Source organism: Odontesthes bonariensis, chromosome 18, assembly GCF_027942865.1.
Source record: "Odontesthes bonariensis isolate fOdoBon6 chromosome 18, fOdoBon6.hap1, whole genome shotgun sequence".
NCBI classification, from domain to species: Eukaryota; Metazoa; Chordata; class Actinopteri; order Atheriniformes; family Atherinopsidae; genus Odontesthes; species Odontesthes bonariensis.
The window spans coordinates 19,291,954-19,311,281 of NC_134523.1; the positions used below are offsets into that span (position 1 = coordinate 19,291,954).

The following is a 19,328-nucleotide window of genomic DNA, read 5'->3' on the forward strand; positions in this document are numbered from 1 at the left end:
GAGGATTTACTGTTAATATCAAAGCAAACCAGAAGGCAGCCATGTTTCTTTTCCCACTTTATACATCAGATGCACAAAAGGTAGAAAATGAAGATGTTCTAAGCTCTGACTTCCAAAGTAAAATGAATACGTGATGTGAAGCTGTGGGTGATGTCTGAGCCGACCGCAAATCTGAAATTTCACAACATTCAACTTTTTTTCAGACTTAAATGGCCCGAAAACACAATGACAGGGTTGTTTTATTTCTGAGTTTACAGTTATTTCAGACACCCAAACGTATCCTCTTGAGCAGAAGGAGAAATTATGCTGTTTTTTCATAATGTGTCCAGTTTAAGAATAATGTTTCAATCCTGAAGTTGTATTTTTTCAAGAATTAATGCAGTTTTAAAGATTAAAGCTGCATAGTTTCAAGTAGAAATTGGCTGGAGTTTTTTTTAACAATAAAGCTGAGATTATTTTAAGAAAATAATGTAACATTCAAAGAATAACAGTGTTATAGTCCAAAAATGAAGTAAAAGTTTTTCCAAGAAAAAAAAGGAAGAAGATTAATTCACAAATAAAGCAATATGTAAATAAAGAATGAGAATCTTTCAGGAAAAGGTTGATTTGAATTCAGTTTGCACCACTGGGACAGGCTCCAGCCCCCCTGCAACACTGAACTGGATTAAGCGAGTGTAGAAAATGTTTTTGGAAGAATACATTCAAAGCCATATAAAAGATATTTATGAATAAGCCTTAACGGAGTGGTACCATGCTCGGAATGCCTTCTAAAAACTGTGGAAATTATAGTTTTAAAGATTTATTGATCGTGTCTGTAAAACCATCAAGCATCACATGTAATCCAAACACTCTCTTATGGTTCTGCGTGTACATGTGTGAGTGTTTGTTTACACACACCCTGTCTTTTTGTACATATATGACAACATTCACGTACTGTGTCGCACTTTAGGATCACGTTTTATTACAAGCAGCTGTGCAGAGACCGCAGAGCTGAAATAATGATGGTTGAACTCTGCGTTGCCACGGAAACGCAAGTCGAGCACCGAGGAAAAGGAAACACAAGTGGAAAAATTGAAGATGTGGTCGCTGGTGGCTTGTTTTGAGCTGAGTGTGTGGGAAACACACATGCTAAACATGCGTGACTTCATGCGTTCTCAATGTTCCAGCAGCTCAAATGAATCATTCGAAACTTTTTTAAGAAACCGACCCCCAACGAAAAAACTCTTCTTTGAACTGAGCCACGATTAGCTGTTTTTTAATACAGATCAACTCTTGGGAGAATGTTTTTTGCAAAGACTTGGTGGCGTTACAGACACAAATAAGACTCACGAATGCAGTGAATGTGTGTATTTTTGACCATGAATGGATTCCATTCGGTATTTGAAGGACACGAAGCCATATTTACCCTTTCCCACAGACCTTTTTTAATGCATATGCTGAACTCACAACCCTATAATACACACAGATAAAAGCATTGGGATTCATGGGAAAGCACTGGCTTAACTGTCAGTCCAGTCCTCTGTATTTTCTGTATAGAATGTTTGTAATGCTAATGTTAAGATTTTATGTCTATTTGAAAAAGTCCTCCATTTGTTCATTATGTCCCGGTTAGACTACTGCTGCTGCTGTAACAGTGAGCCTCATTTCAGAGCTGCACTCAAGACCAATTTCTTTGGTTTTTAAACGCAGCAGAGGCTGATTTTTATTTGAACCTTTTCCTCTTTTTATTCCGTTTTATTGTGTATTTAGCATACTTTTATTGGGTGTTGTTAGTTTTTAGACTGTACAGCACTTTGGGCAGTTGTAAATGTTGTAAATGTGCTATATAAATGAACATGACCTTGACCTATATGAGCCATGTTTTACCTCTTAGAGACTGGCAGCAAACGCTAACGTGTCTACTTATGAACAAGTGACAAGCTTCTCATGTGGTCGCTGCAGGATAAGAAGTGGAAATTCACAGGACCTGAAACATGACGATCACGATTGAGAATGCTGTTTCTAACTTAAATGTTCTTATTAATGTGTTTACTTTCAGTTCCACTCGTGGTTTTATTAGGTTTAGAGTACACAGCTGCTCCAGATATTGACATAAATGAAAGCCGACACCAAAGACTACCTTCTCCTATTTGTTTATAGGGTTTTTATCACATAGTAAGGCCACGGTTAGGATTTATGCTTCTGGATGTGCAAAGCAAGTGGCACTAATCATAATACCCTTTGCTTCAGCTTCCAGTTCATGGTGCCTGTTATCTGTCTACTGTACACTGTGGAGGTGTGGATGACAGCGCTTACTCTGGAAAGGTTTTCTTCTAAATAGGCATCCATGTTGTTCTTCTGTTCCTCTTCCTCTCTGGTATCTTTTTTTCTGAATGGACATTGATCCAGGTTCATGTGTAATCATTTGGGATGCAGGTGGTCATCCACGGAGTGACCCAGCAGACCCTTATGGACCAGTAAAAATGTCACGTCCACGCAGGCCCAGAGCATGAGCCGATGCAGAAACCTGGAATTAGCTTTAATAGTTTCATCATCTAATTCTTCTTTAGCACAATCTATTGCCTTTGGTAATGACCAAATTACCTAATGTTACCTTAGTTACACATACACATACACATACACATACACATGTACCAAAGGCTCTCAAAACTCTTTTCGAAGTTATCTCTTATTTTAACAACACCTCACCCTCACCACTAAACAGAACAACTTGTTTGTCCATGCAAACACTCTAAATAAACCTTACACCAGGATGAACCCTGAGGAAAGAAACACAGAAAAACTGACATTTATTTCTTTTAACAAACTGACATAACCCTCGTTTCTTCTGTGATTAGAGGTCTATTCATTCATTGAAAACACGTTGAAAAATTCTGAAATTATTGTATGCTTCAAAAGATAGCAAACTTTTGAATTTTATATATTTAGCAAACAACCAAGTTTGCTTATGTCTAATTTGTTTTAAAAAGTTTTTTTTTTTTTTTCATGCTTACAGCCTCCTGCCAATAGGGTGCAGGGGCCCCCTCAGCACCACTACTTCCTGCATCCCTTTTTATACTGTTTTCAAACCAAAAGCAGAATGTTTAAACTGTTTTTCGAACACGGGTACACCCACTAAATCACGCTGATTAATGCCTATCCGACTGCGAGTAGTAACTACTGGTCCAGCGTACCTCTACCTCCCAGTGGACAGGGGTGTCACTATGACAACACGAAGTTAGGGCATTACACTGTATCCTGAAGGCTGTGCTTCTAATTATCATGACTCCGAGATTATCAGGGTTGTTTACTACTTTTTTATAGGACCACAGATGTCAGCCCCATACAGTGGGATGGAGAACTACAAGTAAAAGACAAAAGTATGTGAATTGTTGTCAGTTTTAGAGGCTCCTTGTGAGATGTTACGGTCAGTAAATGTGTGTTTCTGTAAGGAAAGTGTGAGCTGGGCCCTTATTACGATCCAGAGTGAAGATGAACACGTCAACCTGGGCCTTGTGTTCCCACTGCGACTACTGCAGAGTCATTTGAGTCTGAATGCCGATGAAACACTTTCCCATTTTTGTCAAAAGCCCTTTTTAGTAGCTATAAAGTTTCCATATTCAATACATTCTGTTTCCTGTGCAGGATGATGCAGCAGTTTGTAAAATCATACCAAGAGAAGCTCATTTTAGCTCATTTAAAAGTTGTTGCTGCACAGGAGTGTGATGGTTAGCAGGGTCGCCTCACAGCAGAAAGGTTCCTGGTTTGAATCCCGACTGGGGCCTTTCTGTGTGGAGTTTACATGTTCTCTCTGTGTATTTGTGGGTTGTCTCCAGTTTCCTCCCACCATGCAAAAATATGCATGTCAGGTAAATTGGTGATTCCAGATTTGTCTCTGTGTTGGTCCGGCAACCTGTCCAAGGTGTACCCTGCTTCTTGCCCAATGGCTACTTGGATCGGCTCCTCTACGGGTTATTACTACAACACTCTGAGTGGGGACGTTGATGGAACGTTAGTGTCGTCTGTACACGACTAACTAACATAACTAACAAGTTATCGTTGTAAATAAGATGTAAATCAGACCTTCAGGGAACGTCCACATTTGGTCCTGTGGATGACATTTTCACAATCAATACCGATCAAGTTGTGTCTGTTTTTCATGTGCATCAATAAAATCACTGAGAATACTAGTGAAAAAACTATTATCTCTGAGCTGCTAACAAAAAGATAAAATGCCCTTATGTCAGTGTGGGTGTATACTTCACACAGGTGTGGGAGGACTGGGTTTAATCCTTGGATTTGCATAAGTAAAAGTAAAGTTCTTGGTGGTTTGGCTACATGTGACCTTTAAAGTTTCAGTTCTGAATTTCCAGAAAATAACTACACAGTAATAAAAAAGGAACCCAACACAATGACGTGGCTGAATGTCTCAGGGACTTTTCATTGTTTTGCTGGAGGCGTGTGGTTTACTTTGCTTAATTCCCCATCATTAGGTTTTCATTATACGTTTCACTGAAATGAGAAACAGAACCTTAGACACAGGAGGGAGTCCAGTACAATTAACAACGCTGAGTTTCTTCACGTGTTTAGATTTCAATGAATGTGGAAAAATTCCGAAAAATAAGTCAGCTTGGACCTGGATTCACACACAGTCTGCTCTGTGTTTTTGGAGTTTCCTCAGCAGCTACATCACTTCCTTCCTGTCAAACTCCATTTCCTGACCAGCAGCTTGATTCATACAGACCATACAAATTACTGTGTTTCCATCACTTCAGAGGGCATTACTTTGACTTCAATAACCAAACCTTACTGTAACCTTACTCTAGCACTGATTTCCCAGTTTAATGTGATGATCAACTTTATGGGAACTCCGAAAACCCACATAATGACTTTCTACACTTACCGTATGTTCCTGAAACATGTTTGCTGTATTCAGTGCTCAAACACTGAAGGTGTTCACACGCAGCTCACTCTGTTGTGTTTATTAGTGACCTAAAAGCTCACAGAGAGCCATGGTCAGAGCCAGATTAACCAGCTTGGAGGCCACGGGTCAGATAAGAGCTGCGGGCCCCTGTTCCAACCCAAACTTTATCTTTAGCTGGCTTGTCCCCTGTGTACTTTGTTTAAAATGACTGATATGACAAGAAAATAACATTTTTTCAAGTAAAATCTATATTACATTGTAAAGAAACGTTAATGGCAGAATCAGACATGCCCATTACACAAGATACACAGTGCAGTAAAATAGTGAACACTAATTTAACAGATTACCATTACATAGGAAGTGGGGAGTAAAAGATTTCAAACTTAATGACATGACAGGATCTGCGCTGCAACAACCTTGAACATTCAGGACGATAAACAAGTATAAATCCTCTCAAACAACTCATATCTAAGCAGAATACAGTTCCCAACTTTCCTGAACATCTTATTTTTCCCCATAGTCACAGTAAGACGGCCACAGTTAACTGTACACACTTGATACAATGGGCTCAGAGAGGAGCACAACTTCCTCAAGATGATTTTCCCCTCTTAGTGTTCTTTACCCCAAACCATGCAAAGTTACGTCATGGCCACCAAAGAAAGTGCTCTCAGTTTATTTTGCAAATTCTATTCGTTCAGGCTTTAAGAGTTCATAATTATGATGAAGAAACATATTTGTCCTGTAGGAATTCCAGTTGAAGTACCACTTCTGGCAGGCGGTCTCAGTCTGTGTTGATACATCCAGCTGTGATAATACTCCCAAGACAGAAAGCCGAGAGAGTTTCAGAGTAAACATGGCAATGCCTGGCACTGGAAGGGCATTGCAACACCTCCCATAACTTGTTCTGGCATTTCTTAATTTGCTATGTTCAAAGTGTTGCCAATACTTCTCTGGCAGGATAGTTTAAGTCTCAGAGTTTTGTGTTTTTAGAAGCATCAAATTTGAAGGAAGAACCACTTTGTGAACTTTGATACACAGTTAAAGACATGCTTTTACCATTAGTTTCAAACGGGAACGGGACAAGTCTTTACCACCAGGTCGCTGACTGAAAATGTCTCTTTGACAGTTCAAAGCATTCAACTTCTCATTCGGCTAAGATTCAAATATTAAGATAAACTATCAAAGCAGGAGAGACTTGTTTAACCCTCTGTAGAACCTGTTTATAACTTGCATAAACAACTTTATGAAGAAGATTATGACTGAAGTAAAATGATTTGCTTGCATAAAAAAAACATTGCAGACTCTTAAACGCACAGTGAGAATGATATTAGTCCATGTTGTTTTAAGTCAGTGTCTTAATACATGAGGAAGCACAGCATATAATAACTGTTAAAAATGTTTGGTTAAAACTCATAAGTCTGAAATTCTATCTGAAAAATACATTTTGTAATCAAAAAAATCACACAGTTTGAAATCAGGGAGGTCGTATTCTTTGCTAGTTTACGTCATACTGCATTTTTCTTTTGAAAAGGCACATAACGGGTTAATCCTTTTTTATCTTTTTAATCTTGAATATCTGGGACCAAAGTCACCATCAACACTGTTTTCAGATGATCCGTAAAAGAGGCCAAAACTCATGTAACGACTGCTTGTTCTTCAACACCACATCAGGGCAGAGATCCGCCCTTTTATACTGTCAGGGGTTTGTCCTTCAGCTCGGACGAAGTGTCTCGGACGAAGTGTCTCTGAAGAAGACGCTGGCGCTCCTCCTGCTGGATGACATGCTCTGGCAGCTGTTAGTATTGAAATGACAGGGAGGAGTATTCCCAGCGCCCAGCATCACCTGAGCTTTTACCTGGACAGGTTCTGGTCGTACCTGCAGGAAAATCAAAAACATTATCAGGATGTTGAGGCATTTCTGAGCTGAAAATTTATTTGTCTCTACTTCTAGAGTCATCTTTTGATTATTTTTAGAGTTCTCTGATTGATCCCAGACTCTTTACAGCTGAGGTAACAATGATGAATGTGTTCCCTGAGTTTCTTAATCCACCTGCGTTGTTTTGAGTTTTTTTATATGCGGTTCCTTTGAATGAATGAATGTCACTCACTCTCTGACGCTGTCTGGGATCTGCACGTGCTCAGTGGTGATGAAGTGCGAAAGCTCCTGAAGACTGTCGACAAACTGCAGCTTCCTGCTGAACTTAGAGCTGAGGAGGAGGAAGAGGTGGAGACGAAAAAGTGGTGTTAATTGGTTTACTTGTTTATCTCAGTAACAAAAGAGGGATAATGAGGAAGCAGCTGACCTGATGAAGGGTTTGATGATGGTAATGAGAGCTTTGATGTACCAGGTGGGATGGACAACATAGAAGCCCTTCAGGTTCTTCCTCAGCCTGCAGTCAAACAAACAGATGAAAAATCATGACTCCTGCAAACATCATACTGCAGCTCATCCACACCTTCAATCCTCAGTCAATCTTTATCCAACTCAAAGTGCAAAGAGTCCCTCTCACACACAGGATGGTAAATATGTAGGAATAAATAAAAAGTTTGGGTAAAGTTAACATGAGAAAATTCATGTAAAAAGAAACAAAAACAAAAGGCATGTTAATGTTTTGCTGCAGCAGTGTTGATCGTGGAATCTTCAGTGTGTATCACCTTGTTTTTTTTATCAAGCATAAACTAAAACAAGAAACTGATTTATAGTAAAAACAACAAAACAGTCTGATAAAATCTGACATTTGTTGGTGCAGTTATGGGGCTCTTGTGCAACTGAACTATATGAAAGAGCTGATTTTCACAGCGAGGATGTTACGCCCTCTACTGGACTCTCACTGAAATAACCTGAAAGCTGAAATACGTTAAGATTTTCTGACCTTAAAATACTGAAACACCACACAGTTCCTCCTCTGCAGTAAATCTCATCAATAACTCACCGCCTGCATATTTTTTAAACACTCTTCTTGATAAATGAAAGAGAATAAACAATCAACAAACATCAATAAATCAAAAATGCAGCTGGATTACATTATTGCAAACCAGTGACTGAAACCAAAAATACAGAAAAACATTGCAAATGTTCAAAAAACCTTTTCCTTCTTTGTTTTCCCTCAGCAGCTTTAAATTTAACATCTTCTTACTCACCCCACCTGAAAGAATTAAACCAATCAAACCCATGATTAAATTAATGCGATGTTCAGACAGACAGAGGCTGAACAAGCCGTGTCAGGGCCCGTGTTGTAAGGGCCAAACAAGCTGAATCGCTGCTTACTGTAGACGTTCCTCTAAGTAATGCAAACTGACCAAATCAGGTAAAATCAGTTCTATATATTTAGTCTTCATGCATCAAAGATTCAGCTTTTACCCTGAGGGGGACCTTTTAGTTTCAGTGTCCTAATTCATATTCGCTGGTTTTCTTACCTCCGGTCAATGGTGGTGTAACACTCTTTGAGCCAGCTGATTCCCGGAAGTTTCTCCTTCTGGCCTCCAACACAAAAATACACTATCACATAGTTCTCTGCCACCATCAGTTCCAGAGTGCCGACGACAAACCTGACAGATGGGCGGAAAGAAGTCAGAGTCACAAACAAAACCATCTCCGATCCGATTAATTAGCTTATTGGTTTAAGAATCTGACGTCCAGCTGAAGGACATGAATCATTTCATGAGAATAGTTCAGCAGCTGTTCTGGTGTGGACGGGTCAGAGCTGACAACAGACTTGTTTTACTGCTTTAGATTAGGCACCTGGAAATACAGTACAATTCCACCACCAAGGTCTAATCTCAATTGCTCCAGTCGGCCCTAACCATGCTTTTTACTGAGGTGACAGGTGCCTTCATTTTATGAATCAAGAGGAAGTGGTTGTCCAGCCACCTAGAGGGCCTCCAAAGCCCCTGATGAAAAGCTGCCCTTTACCTGCAAAATATAGCAGTAGGGCCAAAAGGGGGAACTGAGGATGGGCCTTCGAGCAATAAGAATGTGTGTGTATGCTGTACCTGAACAGGTTATCCATCACATACTGGTAGTTCTCCAGGCTGTTCTCCGGCAGGTAACAGGAGGAAAACACAATGATGTCATTCATGCCGTCTCCATAGTAACCTGAGTGATGACAACAGCAGTTTAATTTGAGCACCACAGGTGAAGGTTAACCAGGTAAACCAGCGTGCAGGTAGCTGGTCGTACCTCCGTGTGACAGCACCCTGAGGAACGGCTCCAGAACGCTCATGTTGACCCGGCTCTCCTGCGGCGGGTCACCTGTGGAGAAGCAGCGCCACTTGGTGCCCTCGCTGTCCACTACATCCTCCTGGTCCAGTCCGCTCTGATCAATCCCCCGTAAGGAACTGGCATGAGAATCTGCCCTGGACCTGGAGCTAGACACTCTGTGGCGGCGGGACGCCACGCCAAGACGCCGCAGGTCATCTGTAGAGCAAACCAGTGATTCATCAGAGATAATAAAAATAATAAAACAGGCTGTCACAACAAATGGATTTCTACACTGACATCCATAAAACAAAAATGGATTTGATCTCTCACCTTCCAGGTCCAGGTCATAGATGGGAAAGTGCAGCGATTCGCTGTCAGAAGGCGTCTCGATGGCGTCCAAGTCAAAGTCGAGTCCGGTGTCGTCATCATTTTCAGGTGACGGGGAGATGAAGGCTGCGGATAAGTCGTCAGAGACGATCGACTCGCTGCCAGCTGAAGAAGAAACACCATCATCTGAAACTGTCACGTGACAAAATGGCAGCATCTAACAGCTGATCCAGAGTCGACCCTTTTGGCATCCAGTAGGGACCCACCTGCGCTAAGGATGAAGTACTTCTACAGTCAGCAAACCCTGTGATAACCTCGTACCCACAGAGCATGCTCATTAACGATCCTTTTAGTTGAGCCAAAGAAGCGCTGAGACCGAGATTCACCTGAACTAAATCAAAGTGGCCATCCACACATGAATGATGCGAAACTAATGAAAAATTCATACAGTTACTTAAAAATGTAAAAATTCAAGCCAGTTCAGAACCGGAGCATTTGTTCTGTGTTCCAGATGATGACAAAAACAGCCATTTCTTGTTACCTAACGACAGACTGAGAGTTGGAGCCACCAGGACTTTCTTCTTTATGGGTCGTGGAGCCGATAAAGCCAGACTGCTGGGAGGAGCTGCAAACAGGAGGTGCAGACACAGAGCATTAAAAAGGACGCCTCATTATGATCACACACTTGTGTTTCTGTTGATAAACTCCTCTAAATTCACATTCACATTCTTCCTGATTTAACTAGAACAATTATATACAAACTGTAGTCTTATTTTCACATCTCATTCTTATTCACTTCCAGTTAAAACGGATTATTATATTTCTAATAACTTTGTTTTATAACACTTGCTTTAATTTTGTCCCCATTCTTACATCTTATTTTTTCTTTTCTCTAAATTTGGTTGTTTATCTGTTCATTATACATTTTTCACCCGTACGTTTTTTATGTGTTACTGGCTACGATTTCATGTCACAGCAGAGAAACTTGTGTACCTGGCCTGCCTCTGCTAGGTGTTGATGATCTCTGCTCGGACTCGGACTCTGACTCTTCAGACTTCGCAGCTCCTGATGGACGAGAGGAAAACAGGATGTAAGAGAGGAACAGTGCCGGCCTTACAGTAATCGGGTGTTATCGCCCACCGTCTGCAACAACTGAGGCTGCAACTGCGCTATCTGAAGTGCTGCACAAATACACGGGCAACGAGCTCCTACTGTTGGGAGATCTAAACTGGGACTGGTTGTCCGCATCGTCAAACGCGCTTAAGGACATTTGTGATGCGCTGCATCTTGAGCAATTAGTGCATGCGCCCACGCGGATTAATTTAAAAGACATGAACAAGTCAACTTTATTGGATGTCATCCTCACAAATACCCCACATAAATATACTGCTGTTGGTATATTCTGCAATGATATCAGTGACCACTGCACAATTGCTTGTGTTAGAGATTGTAAGCCACCAAAATCTAGTCCAAGATATGTCTTCAAACGGGACTATAAGCATTTCAATGAGCAGGCCTTCCTGCATGATGTTTTTCATAGTGATTTGCACTATGTGTGTAATATGACTACTGTAGAAGAGGCTTGGGACTTTTTTAAAGCAACTTTTCTTTTTTTAATTAACAAACATGCTCCATTGAGATCTTTTAGAATAAGTGGTAAAAACAATCCTTGGTTCAAAGATGATATTGCTGTGGCCATTAGAGAAAGGGACAGAGCCTGGGCAAATGCTAAGAAACATAATGACCCCAATCTGTGGTTGAACTACAGGACTCTCAGAAACAGGTGCACAAGATTAGTGAAGAACGCAAAAAGTGGTTATTAACTTGAAATGATAAATGAAAATCTAAATGACCCTAAAAAGTTTTGGAAACTGATCAAATCTACTGAAGGTACAATGGCGCCACCTACCCTTCCAAACTCTCTTTCATGTAGTAAAGGGGAAATTATAGGGAAACAAAACATTGTAAATGCCTTCAATGAGCACTTCATAAATGCAGGGGTTATGACTCAGACTAAAACTGATGTAACAAATACTGACCACATATGTACTGCATCTAATACTAGTTATTTTAACTTTACTCATATATCCACCTCGCAGGTACGAAAGGCGTTGGCAAACTTGGATTGTAAAAAATCAGCAGGTCCTGATCAAATTGAACCATTCTTTTATAAAACTGCTGCACTTTTAATTTCTGATGCCATTGCTGCTATTTTTAACCTTAGTTTAACAAGTGGATGTATCCCAAAATCTTGGAAATCAGCTCAAGTATTGCCACTTCTAAAAGGGGGTGACCCGTCTATCTTAGATAATTATCGACCCATTTCTAGGTTGTCAACCCTAGCTAAAGTGTTTGAATCTCTTGTCAGTGAGCAAATTAAACACTACTTAGCTGAAAACAATATTTTAAGTTCAACTCAATCAGGCTTCAGGCAAGGTCATAGCACTGGAACTGCCGTGACATCTGTTTTAAATGATTTTATTTCTGCCTTGGACACAAAAAAATCATGTTGTGCACTTTTTGTTGACCTCTCCAAGGCGTTTGATACTGTTGATTTTAAAATACTATTGCATAGACTTAAGGCTTTAGGTTTTAGTAGCCCAGTGTTACAATGGTTTTCAAATTATTTAGTTGGCAGAACACAGTGTGTTGCCCTAGAGAACCTTCAATCACCCTTACTTACCATAAAAGCAGGTGTCCCGCAAGGGTCAGTTCTTGGCCCAATCTTGTTTTCTCTGTATATTGATGATATAGGTAAGGGCCTAAATCCAGCTAAGGTACATCTATATGCAGATGATACCATTCTATACACTGTTAGTACCTCAGTGCAAGATGCCTTGGATTCTTTACAAACGTCCTTCATATCCATTCAAAATGCATTATTGCAGTTAAAATTAGCACTAAACACAAATAAAACGAAGTATATGATTTTCACACGATCAAGAGCATGTCCTGATGGTAACTTAACAACACTTGATGGCACCTTCCTGGAGCGGGTTATTTCTTACAAATATCTTGGTATTTGGTTAGACCAAAAGCTCACATTTGAAGTGCATATCAATAATCTTTTAAGAAAGCTAAGGCCTAAGGTTGGTTTTTATTTTCGTATGAAAAAATGTTTTTTATTTTTAGCAAGAAAAAGGCTGGTCCAGAGTACTTTTCTCTCAGTGTTGGATTATGGTGATACAATTTATATGCATGCGCCCTTATGCTTCCTCAAGAAGCTGGACGCAGTTTATCATTCTGCATTGCGATTTGTAACAGGTGCCCCCTCAAGAACTCACCATTGTGATCTATACTCTAAAGTCCAATGGCCATCTCTGTATTTAAGGCGTAAATTGCATATGATACTTTTTATTGCTAAGGCATTGTTGGGTAAACTTCCCCATTATATCTGTAATTTATTGACTCTTCGCACTTCATCTTATGGTACATGTTCCTCACAGAAGTTGTTACTTCAGTCTTGCACTCCTCGTACTGAATTAGGGAAGACAGGCTTTTCTTTTTATGCTCCTCACCTATGGAATGAGTTGCAGAATATATTGTGTATGGATTCTCTGCCCTCTTTGGAGACTTTTAAGAGGGAAATTAATGCTGTTTACACAGAGGAATGTCATTGTTTTTAAACATACACCACATAACCTTGATTTGATGCTATGTTTTATGTAGGCCTAAGTTTATCATTATTATTTTCTCTCTTAATGTATTTTTTGTAAGTTTATTTTCCTTATTATATGTTTTGTGTCTGTCTGCGTCTGGAACTGTATGTAAGCTGCCATTTTGACCAGGACTCCCTGGCAGAAGAGACTCTTAGTCTCAATGGGACAATCCTGGCTAAATAAAGGAAAAAATAAAAATAAAAATAAATAAATAAATAAAAAAAAACAGCAGAAGAAGAAGAACGAGGGCAATGACTGACTTCTCAAGCTGGAAATCAAACAAAACACGTTTCTGAAAGCGATATTATAATGGAGGAGTGTTCCTCACCCTGCTCCTCTTCCTCCTCCCATTCTTCATCTGCAGCAGATGCTTCCTCCCTGCATGTGTCCTCCGCCTCGTCTTTGCCTTAAAAACAAATAGATCTGACAGTAAATGACAAAGACTCACCTGAGACTGCGACACATGTCAGTTCTTCCTACCTGTTTTCTTATCTCCTGCAGAGAAATATTTAGAAATAAGCTGCAGGTTAAGGTTTCAGCCCGCAGTCAGGACTCAAATCTACCAGCCCTTTCTATAAGATATCTGTTTGTTTTGTCTGTCAAACAGTGAAAATGCAACAACGTCCAACACAAACATTCAAATGTGACTGTTCACTTGTGAAAGATGACAACGTTACTCATGACTTACAGAATTAAGGTAAAGTGATATGATCATATACCCTGATGACATACATTTGTTTGTCAAAGATTGTGAGTTTTTGCTTTGAACAACTTTACAACCTAGTGTTTATTTGATGTTCCAGAATTAAATTTACTGAATTTCTGGGTTGATTTTCCAGAAAAATACATTATCAGTTTCTAGATTATTAACATGCGCTGTGGTACTTTAATGATATTGTCTATAATGTTTGACTTCTTGTGTCCAACAACACTATTAATACCTGTTTGACCATCACTCAAGGTTGAAGCCGTAGCAGTAGCTGTTGTGACTGAAATTGCAGTCATGCTGTTGGTGGTTTCCAAGGTTTCCATGTTTTCTTCTGCCGAAGACTGCCTGCAAATGACAGACACAACTAAAGGATCATTCTGAGACTTATTTTCTATTTTGGTGTAACTTTTTATGTCTCAGATCGCTGAAATTTACCTTCTTTTTTTAGAGTTTCAGGAGAAAACTGACGTTGAAATCAGCAGGTGAACTTTTTAACTTTAAACCGAGCCAGCCTTCAATCTGACGTTAGTCTTTATGATAAGCTAACAAATCTCATGACTTGGTGCGATGCATTTAAACTCACACCCCACTTACATAAATCCATTCTCACTAAATCAGCCAAAAAAGATTTCTTGTTGAGCTGCTGCTCTTCCTCTCTGGTTACTCATACTGGCTGAATAGAGACAGTGTCCATTGATTTGCAGATGACACTGCTGTATTCCGATAGCTTCCATGATAACCAGGAAACTTTCACTTTAAGTAATTAAGATATTCTCACACCCATCACTGATTTTTATTACAGCTTCTTTCCAGTTTTTTTTAAAGCAAAGAGAAAGAGGCCAGGACATTTGAATCATTCTCAAAGAATTATCCTAACAAATAGGGGAGTACTGACAGTAATATGGGAGCAAATACACCTAATGGCCAAAATAAAGAAATGAAAACTCTCAGAAAACGCTCTTACCTGTGTGTTTTTTCCTCTTGTTCTTCCCCTCTGGACTCCATGTTGTTTCTCTGGCTGCTGGGTAAGTTTGTGTCCTGGTCAGCTGCTTTAATTTGAGTTTGGACCAAACCAACACTGCTGCAGCCTGATTTAGTTACAGAAGTAATAGAAATGTAATTAAAGCTTATCAGCTACATTTTATTCTGCTCTTATTCTATATATGTCTATAACAATATCATCTCTATAACAGCAGTGTATACTGCAGCAATATGATTTCCCTTTGAGGAGGAACAGAGTATCATTGAACTGAACTGAGATTTAATTTAATTTAATTTCCAGTCACAATTTCTGAGGCGTTCAGTTGTCTCACAAAGGCAATTTAAAAAATACGTGAATGTTAGCACTTTTGTCGAGAATTCGGCTTTATAGACATACACTTAAGTCTTACTGTTTTTTGCAAAAAGTCTTAAAAAAGATGGAACTTTGGAGCATTTGTGGAGCGCTTCGGTCCATTTAAGTCTAGCTGAGTGTAAACATGCATGCGATGCAGTTTCAAACCACATCATGTCCAGGTTTGACAAGCTCCATTTCGTACAGTTCTGATCAGACCGATGTGCACTTTAGTCTTGCTTTGGTGGGACTAACATAGTTTGTTATGGTGCCATGGAAACGGCTGATTATCTGGCAATATTTTTCTAATAGTTTCCAGGTCCAGGTGTCAGACTCAGGTGCAGTGAATACTGTAGAACAAAGTTGCTAATTCATGAAATAAAAATACTCTTTTTGCTGTCTGGAGAAATGCTCTGGGTACTTTGCCAACAGTGTTTCTTCATCTCTATTTCCTGACGCGATGAAGAAACAACTAAAACAAACCGAACCTGTTGTCACAACAGGGCAGAAGTCGCCGCATCAAGATTTCACCTGGCTGGAACTAAACCAGGAAAACAAACCCTGTCCACACACTTCTGCGTTAATCATGCTCATAATCACGCTGCCTCACGCGGCTCTTATCTGGCTTTTACACACGAAAGGGACAGAGAAACTTTGCGCGACATAATGAAAGTTCAACTTCACAATGATCGGGAACTACCGCATAAAGAAATCAAAGAGCGAAGAGGAAAAACTTGGACGGACTTACCGGCAGTTCTGCTTCCTTAGCCCGTCGACTGCCAGCTAAGGAGAGAAAACAGGTGAGACGGGTTCTGGACCAGAAGCCGAGATCACTGAGGAACCTGCAGCACACCTGACGGCTCAGCTGATGACATCACAGCCTTTTTTTTTTTTTCCAATTCATTATTTATTTTTTTATGAGTTTATATGAGCGACCTCTGACTCCCACACGGCCCCCACCACTTGCCTGTCTCTGTACATTTGGCCAACAGAGGTGTGGTGCGTTGCAGTAACACGGGTGACGCCCGGTTGCTATGCCAACTATGAGTGTTCAAGCAGGAGTGCCGGGGTGGAAATTGCCGCGCGCATGTTGCTGCCTGCTGAGCGCACCCGCGTGGATATGCTCACAGTCGATTGTACAACTGATGTTGTTGAACTGTTGGTCTGCAGTCTGGACTTAAAGGTTTATTTTCTTTAGTAAACCAACAGCAGAACCAACATACTTCTGACTGCACGCTGCTCATAACAACATGCATCTTCACGAGAGAGAGCAACTTCTGTATATGAATATATGTCTTTACATATAATCCAAGTCGTTAACCTAACTAAGAAAAACGATTGGCTTGAAAATAAATAAACTAATGTAGCACTGGCAAATGCAATTAACTAAAAAGTACACTATTATAGTGTAGATTTACTAGTAACCAGGTAATGTCAACTAAATAATTTTAGTCAGAACATTTTTTGCAGATAATATCTAGTCTACTCACATGATCTTAATATGCATAACGGTAATAAACCCTTTCATTTCAACATTTCCTGTGAAGTTGGGAATGTGAAATGTAAAAAAAAAAATTGCTTTTCTTTTAGTAAGCAGTGGATGGGCTGTTTAATGAGATCAATTAACCTCTAAATCGACAGAAAATGATCTCAAAAGAGCATATGTTGGATAAAAGATTAGCCCAAGTATTTTTTTCAATAGAGTAACAAACATTTTTAGACTCGTACTTTTTTCTCCTCCCTCAGTCATCTCAAACTAATAAATCCTGTATAATCCTGTACATACAAACGTTATATTTCCTCCAATTGGAAGGTCAACAGCTCCATCCCCAGCCCCTCTTCATGGTGAAGTGTGCGTGGGCAAAACATTGCACCCCACACTGTCCCTGATGTGCTCATCATTGTGCGATTGCACAGAAAAAGTGCTGTATGAATATAAAGTGCGTATGAACAGGCTAAGAATGAATGTTTCAGGGAACAGGTGAATGAGAAACACGATATAAAGTGATTCAAAGATTCAAAAACAAGATTACAAAGCGTCGTTTAAGAATGGATAAATAACAATTATCAATATCAATAATCTGACAAAGGCAGCAGCTAAAGATCCACTAACAGCTTTCCGTTAAAGCTGCTCGACTTGAAGTTTCAAATTCCTGCTCCTGCTTCAGAGGAAACAGTTCAAAGTGAAAGTCTCATCTCAGTGGATTCAGTAAACTGCTGCAAGTCGTCGCCATGGTTCGGATTGGGTTAAATCCATTAAAGCTATAAAAAGGCTTAGTATTGAGGAAGATGAGGGAGTTTGTGATCCTCTTGCTCGGTAAGATAACCTGCAGCCTCCTGCTTTGAACGATCCTCTCAGAGTTTTATTTGGACCCACAGGCTTCATGTTTGTGTGTTGGCTTTAAGTTGGCTTTAAGTCATCATGGAGCACATTTGAATCTGCTAATCTAATTCAACTCTCAGTCTCTTTCACATAAAGTCATATTAATCTTTGTTGAACTCTGATTTGGTTGTTCGTTCATTCAACTGAGGACACCACTGTGACGTGGGACCGTGATGACATTGACCCCAAAACCGTCCACATGCGGCACGAAGACAGACACGAGCTCGACAGTCAGCTCGGCGTTACAGAGGCCGAACGTCGATGACGACGAACAAAGCAGACCTGAGCCTTATTCTGAGCGAACCACAGCTGTCTAACAGTGGCAACTACACCTGCATCATCGGCAAGCTTAAAGACCAGCTGAGACTGACTGATGTACAGCTCAGGGTCAAAGGTCGGCAGCATTGTTAACCATGGTTTTCATGGTTACAGTGCAGTAAAAGGTCCACAATTGTGACTATTAAGTATTTGGCAGAGGCTATATACTTGTAGCAGGAGGCTATATCCCTGCTGAGGTCTGGTGATAACAAGAACCCGAGCCAACTCAGCAGCTGATTGAGTTAGTCTCGACAAGCTGAAAACCAAAGCAGTGGACTATTTAGAAGGTTGCAAACCCAGAAATATTAATGGCCAGCGTCTTTACTTTTGTTTGAAAGAGAGACGGTTCATGGTGGGCGACCCACTGCAGACCTGAAACTTTGGGCTGATGCTGAATGGACCCACCCTGCTGGACAGCGGCACCTACGTCTGCACCATCAGCAAGGATGGACTCATCCTGAAGAGCAAAAGTCTGTGACTACACGTCAGCGTCAGAGCCTTTGTTTTCCTTTTTAATGAATTTCATATTTGAAACTGAGTTTCCTGTTCAGATGTATTTTCATTGTTCTCTTTAATGATCTGAGTTTGTCTCAGAATTCTTTGTTTAGCTTGTTTTTCTGCTGCAGGACTGTGACGTGATGGTATGTTCTTTGTATCTTCCACAGACACCACTCAGGTCTCAGATGACAGAGACGATGCAGAAGATGATCCAATAATTCCTCCAACTGCCTCAACTGATCATCATCATTCTCCTTCAATCATGATAATGGAATGAATGTCGTCTGAAACATGAAAACATTTTGTTTTGTTTGTCATTGTCGAGATTTTGAAATGAAGTATTAATCATGTCTGCAGAAAGCACACACTGAGCAGATTGAAGCAGCTCGTTCAAATGTAAAACTGAGTGAAGAATCGCTATTTTTGTGGATTCTTGATCTGAGTTTACTTTTTTTTTTTTAATTGGACAATGGAGGAAGAAATTGTTCGACAACTTACTTTGAGCCCCTCATCTTGTGTTTTTTTTTTTCATTTTTACACTTTTTTGCCATGTAGAATAAAGGAAATTTGCATAGTTTTTCTCCATCTTCCAAGCCTTTTGTTTTGATTTTCACCTCGTTAAAGTTCAGCTCATCACTTCCTGGTTTCTCTGATGTCTGACAGTCAGCAATCATCAATTAAGATAGAGCAAGACGAGAAAAAGTATGAAATCTTGAATTTTTTATTAAATATGTGTCTCCTAAACGATTCTCTGCAGCAGCTGTTTCAAAGGGATTTTACTTCTCATGGAAACATCTCAACTTGCACTGCTTATGATTTTTTTTCAATCTGCTGCCTGTATTAAAACCAAACTGAAAATGTCCTTTTATTGTAATTCCTCTAACTACAGCAACATGTGGTGCCACAAAAGGTTAATCTTCACTTTCACTGTTGCTAAAAGAGACTAAAAGAGAAGGAGGAGAACTCTTTATTCTCCACAGTCTGTGCTCATCCTTGG

General features: G+C 40.0%; 1 protein-coding gene across 1 annotated transcript; it reads right to left on the reverse strand.

The window, feature by feature from the left end:
• Window positions 1-6,214: 6,214 nt before the first annotated feature.
• LOC142367996 (bcl-2/adenovirus E1B 19 kDa-interacting protein 2-like protein) lies at window positions 6,215-16,116 on the reverse strand. The gene is made up of 13 exons (XM_075450033.1): window positions 15,881-16,116; window positions 14,764-14,887; window positions 14,032-14,144; window positions 13,419-13,496; window positions 10,425-10,496; window positions 9,973-10,056; window positions 9,435-9,596; window positions 9,084-9,320; window positions 8,897-8,999; window positions 8,321-8,452; window positions 7,207-7,293; window positions 7,012-7,110; window positions 6,215-6,779 (listed from the first exon to the last, which is right to left on the reverse strand). The coding sequence occupies exons 2-13, from the start codon at window positions 14,802-14,804 to the stop codon at window positions 6,755-6,757; spliced, it is 1,233 nt and encodes a 410-aa protein (XP_075306148.1). The 5' UTR covers window positions 14,805-14,887; window positions 15,881-16,116; the 3' UTR covers window positions 6,215-6,754.
• Between the last annotated feature and the right edge of the window lie 3,212 nt (window positions 16,117-19,328).

What these genes read in the sequence shown, in the direction of transcription:
- LOC142367996 (XM_075450033.1), bottom strand. Translation starts at nt 14,804, where the DNA reads ATGGAGTCCAGAGGGGAAGAACAAGAGGAAAAAACACACAG. An exon ending in CTTGAGTGATGGTCAAACAG is followed by an intron (nt 13,497 to 14,031) that starts GTATTAATAGTG and finishes TTTGTTTTTAAG; the next exon opens with GCAAAGACGAGGCGGAGGAC. An exon ending in CTATGACCTGGACCTGGAAG is followed by an intron (nt 9,321 to 9,434) that starts GTGAGAGATCAA and finishes TTTGCTCTACAG; the next exon opens with ATGACCTGCGGCGTCTTGGC.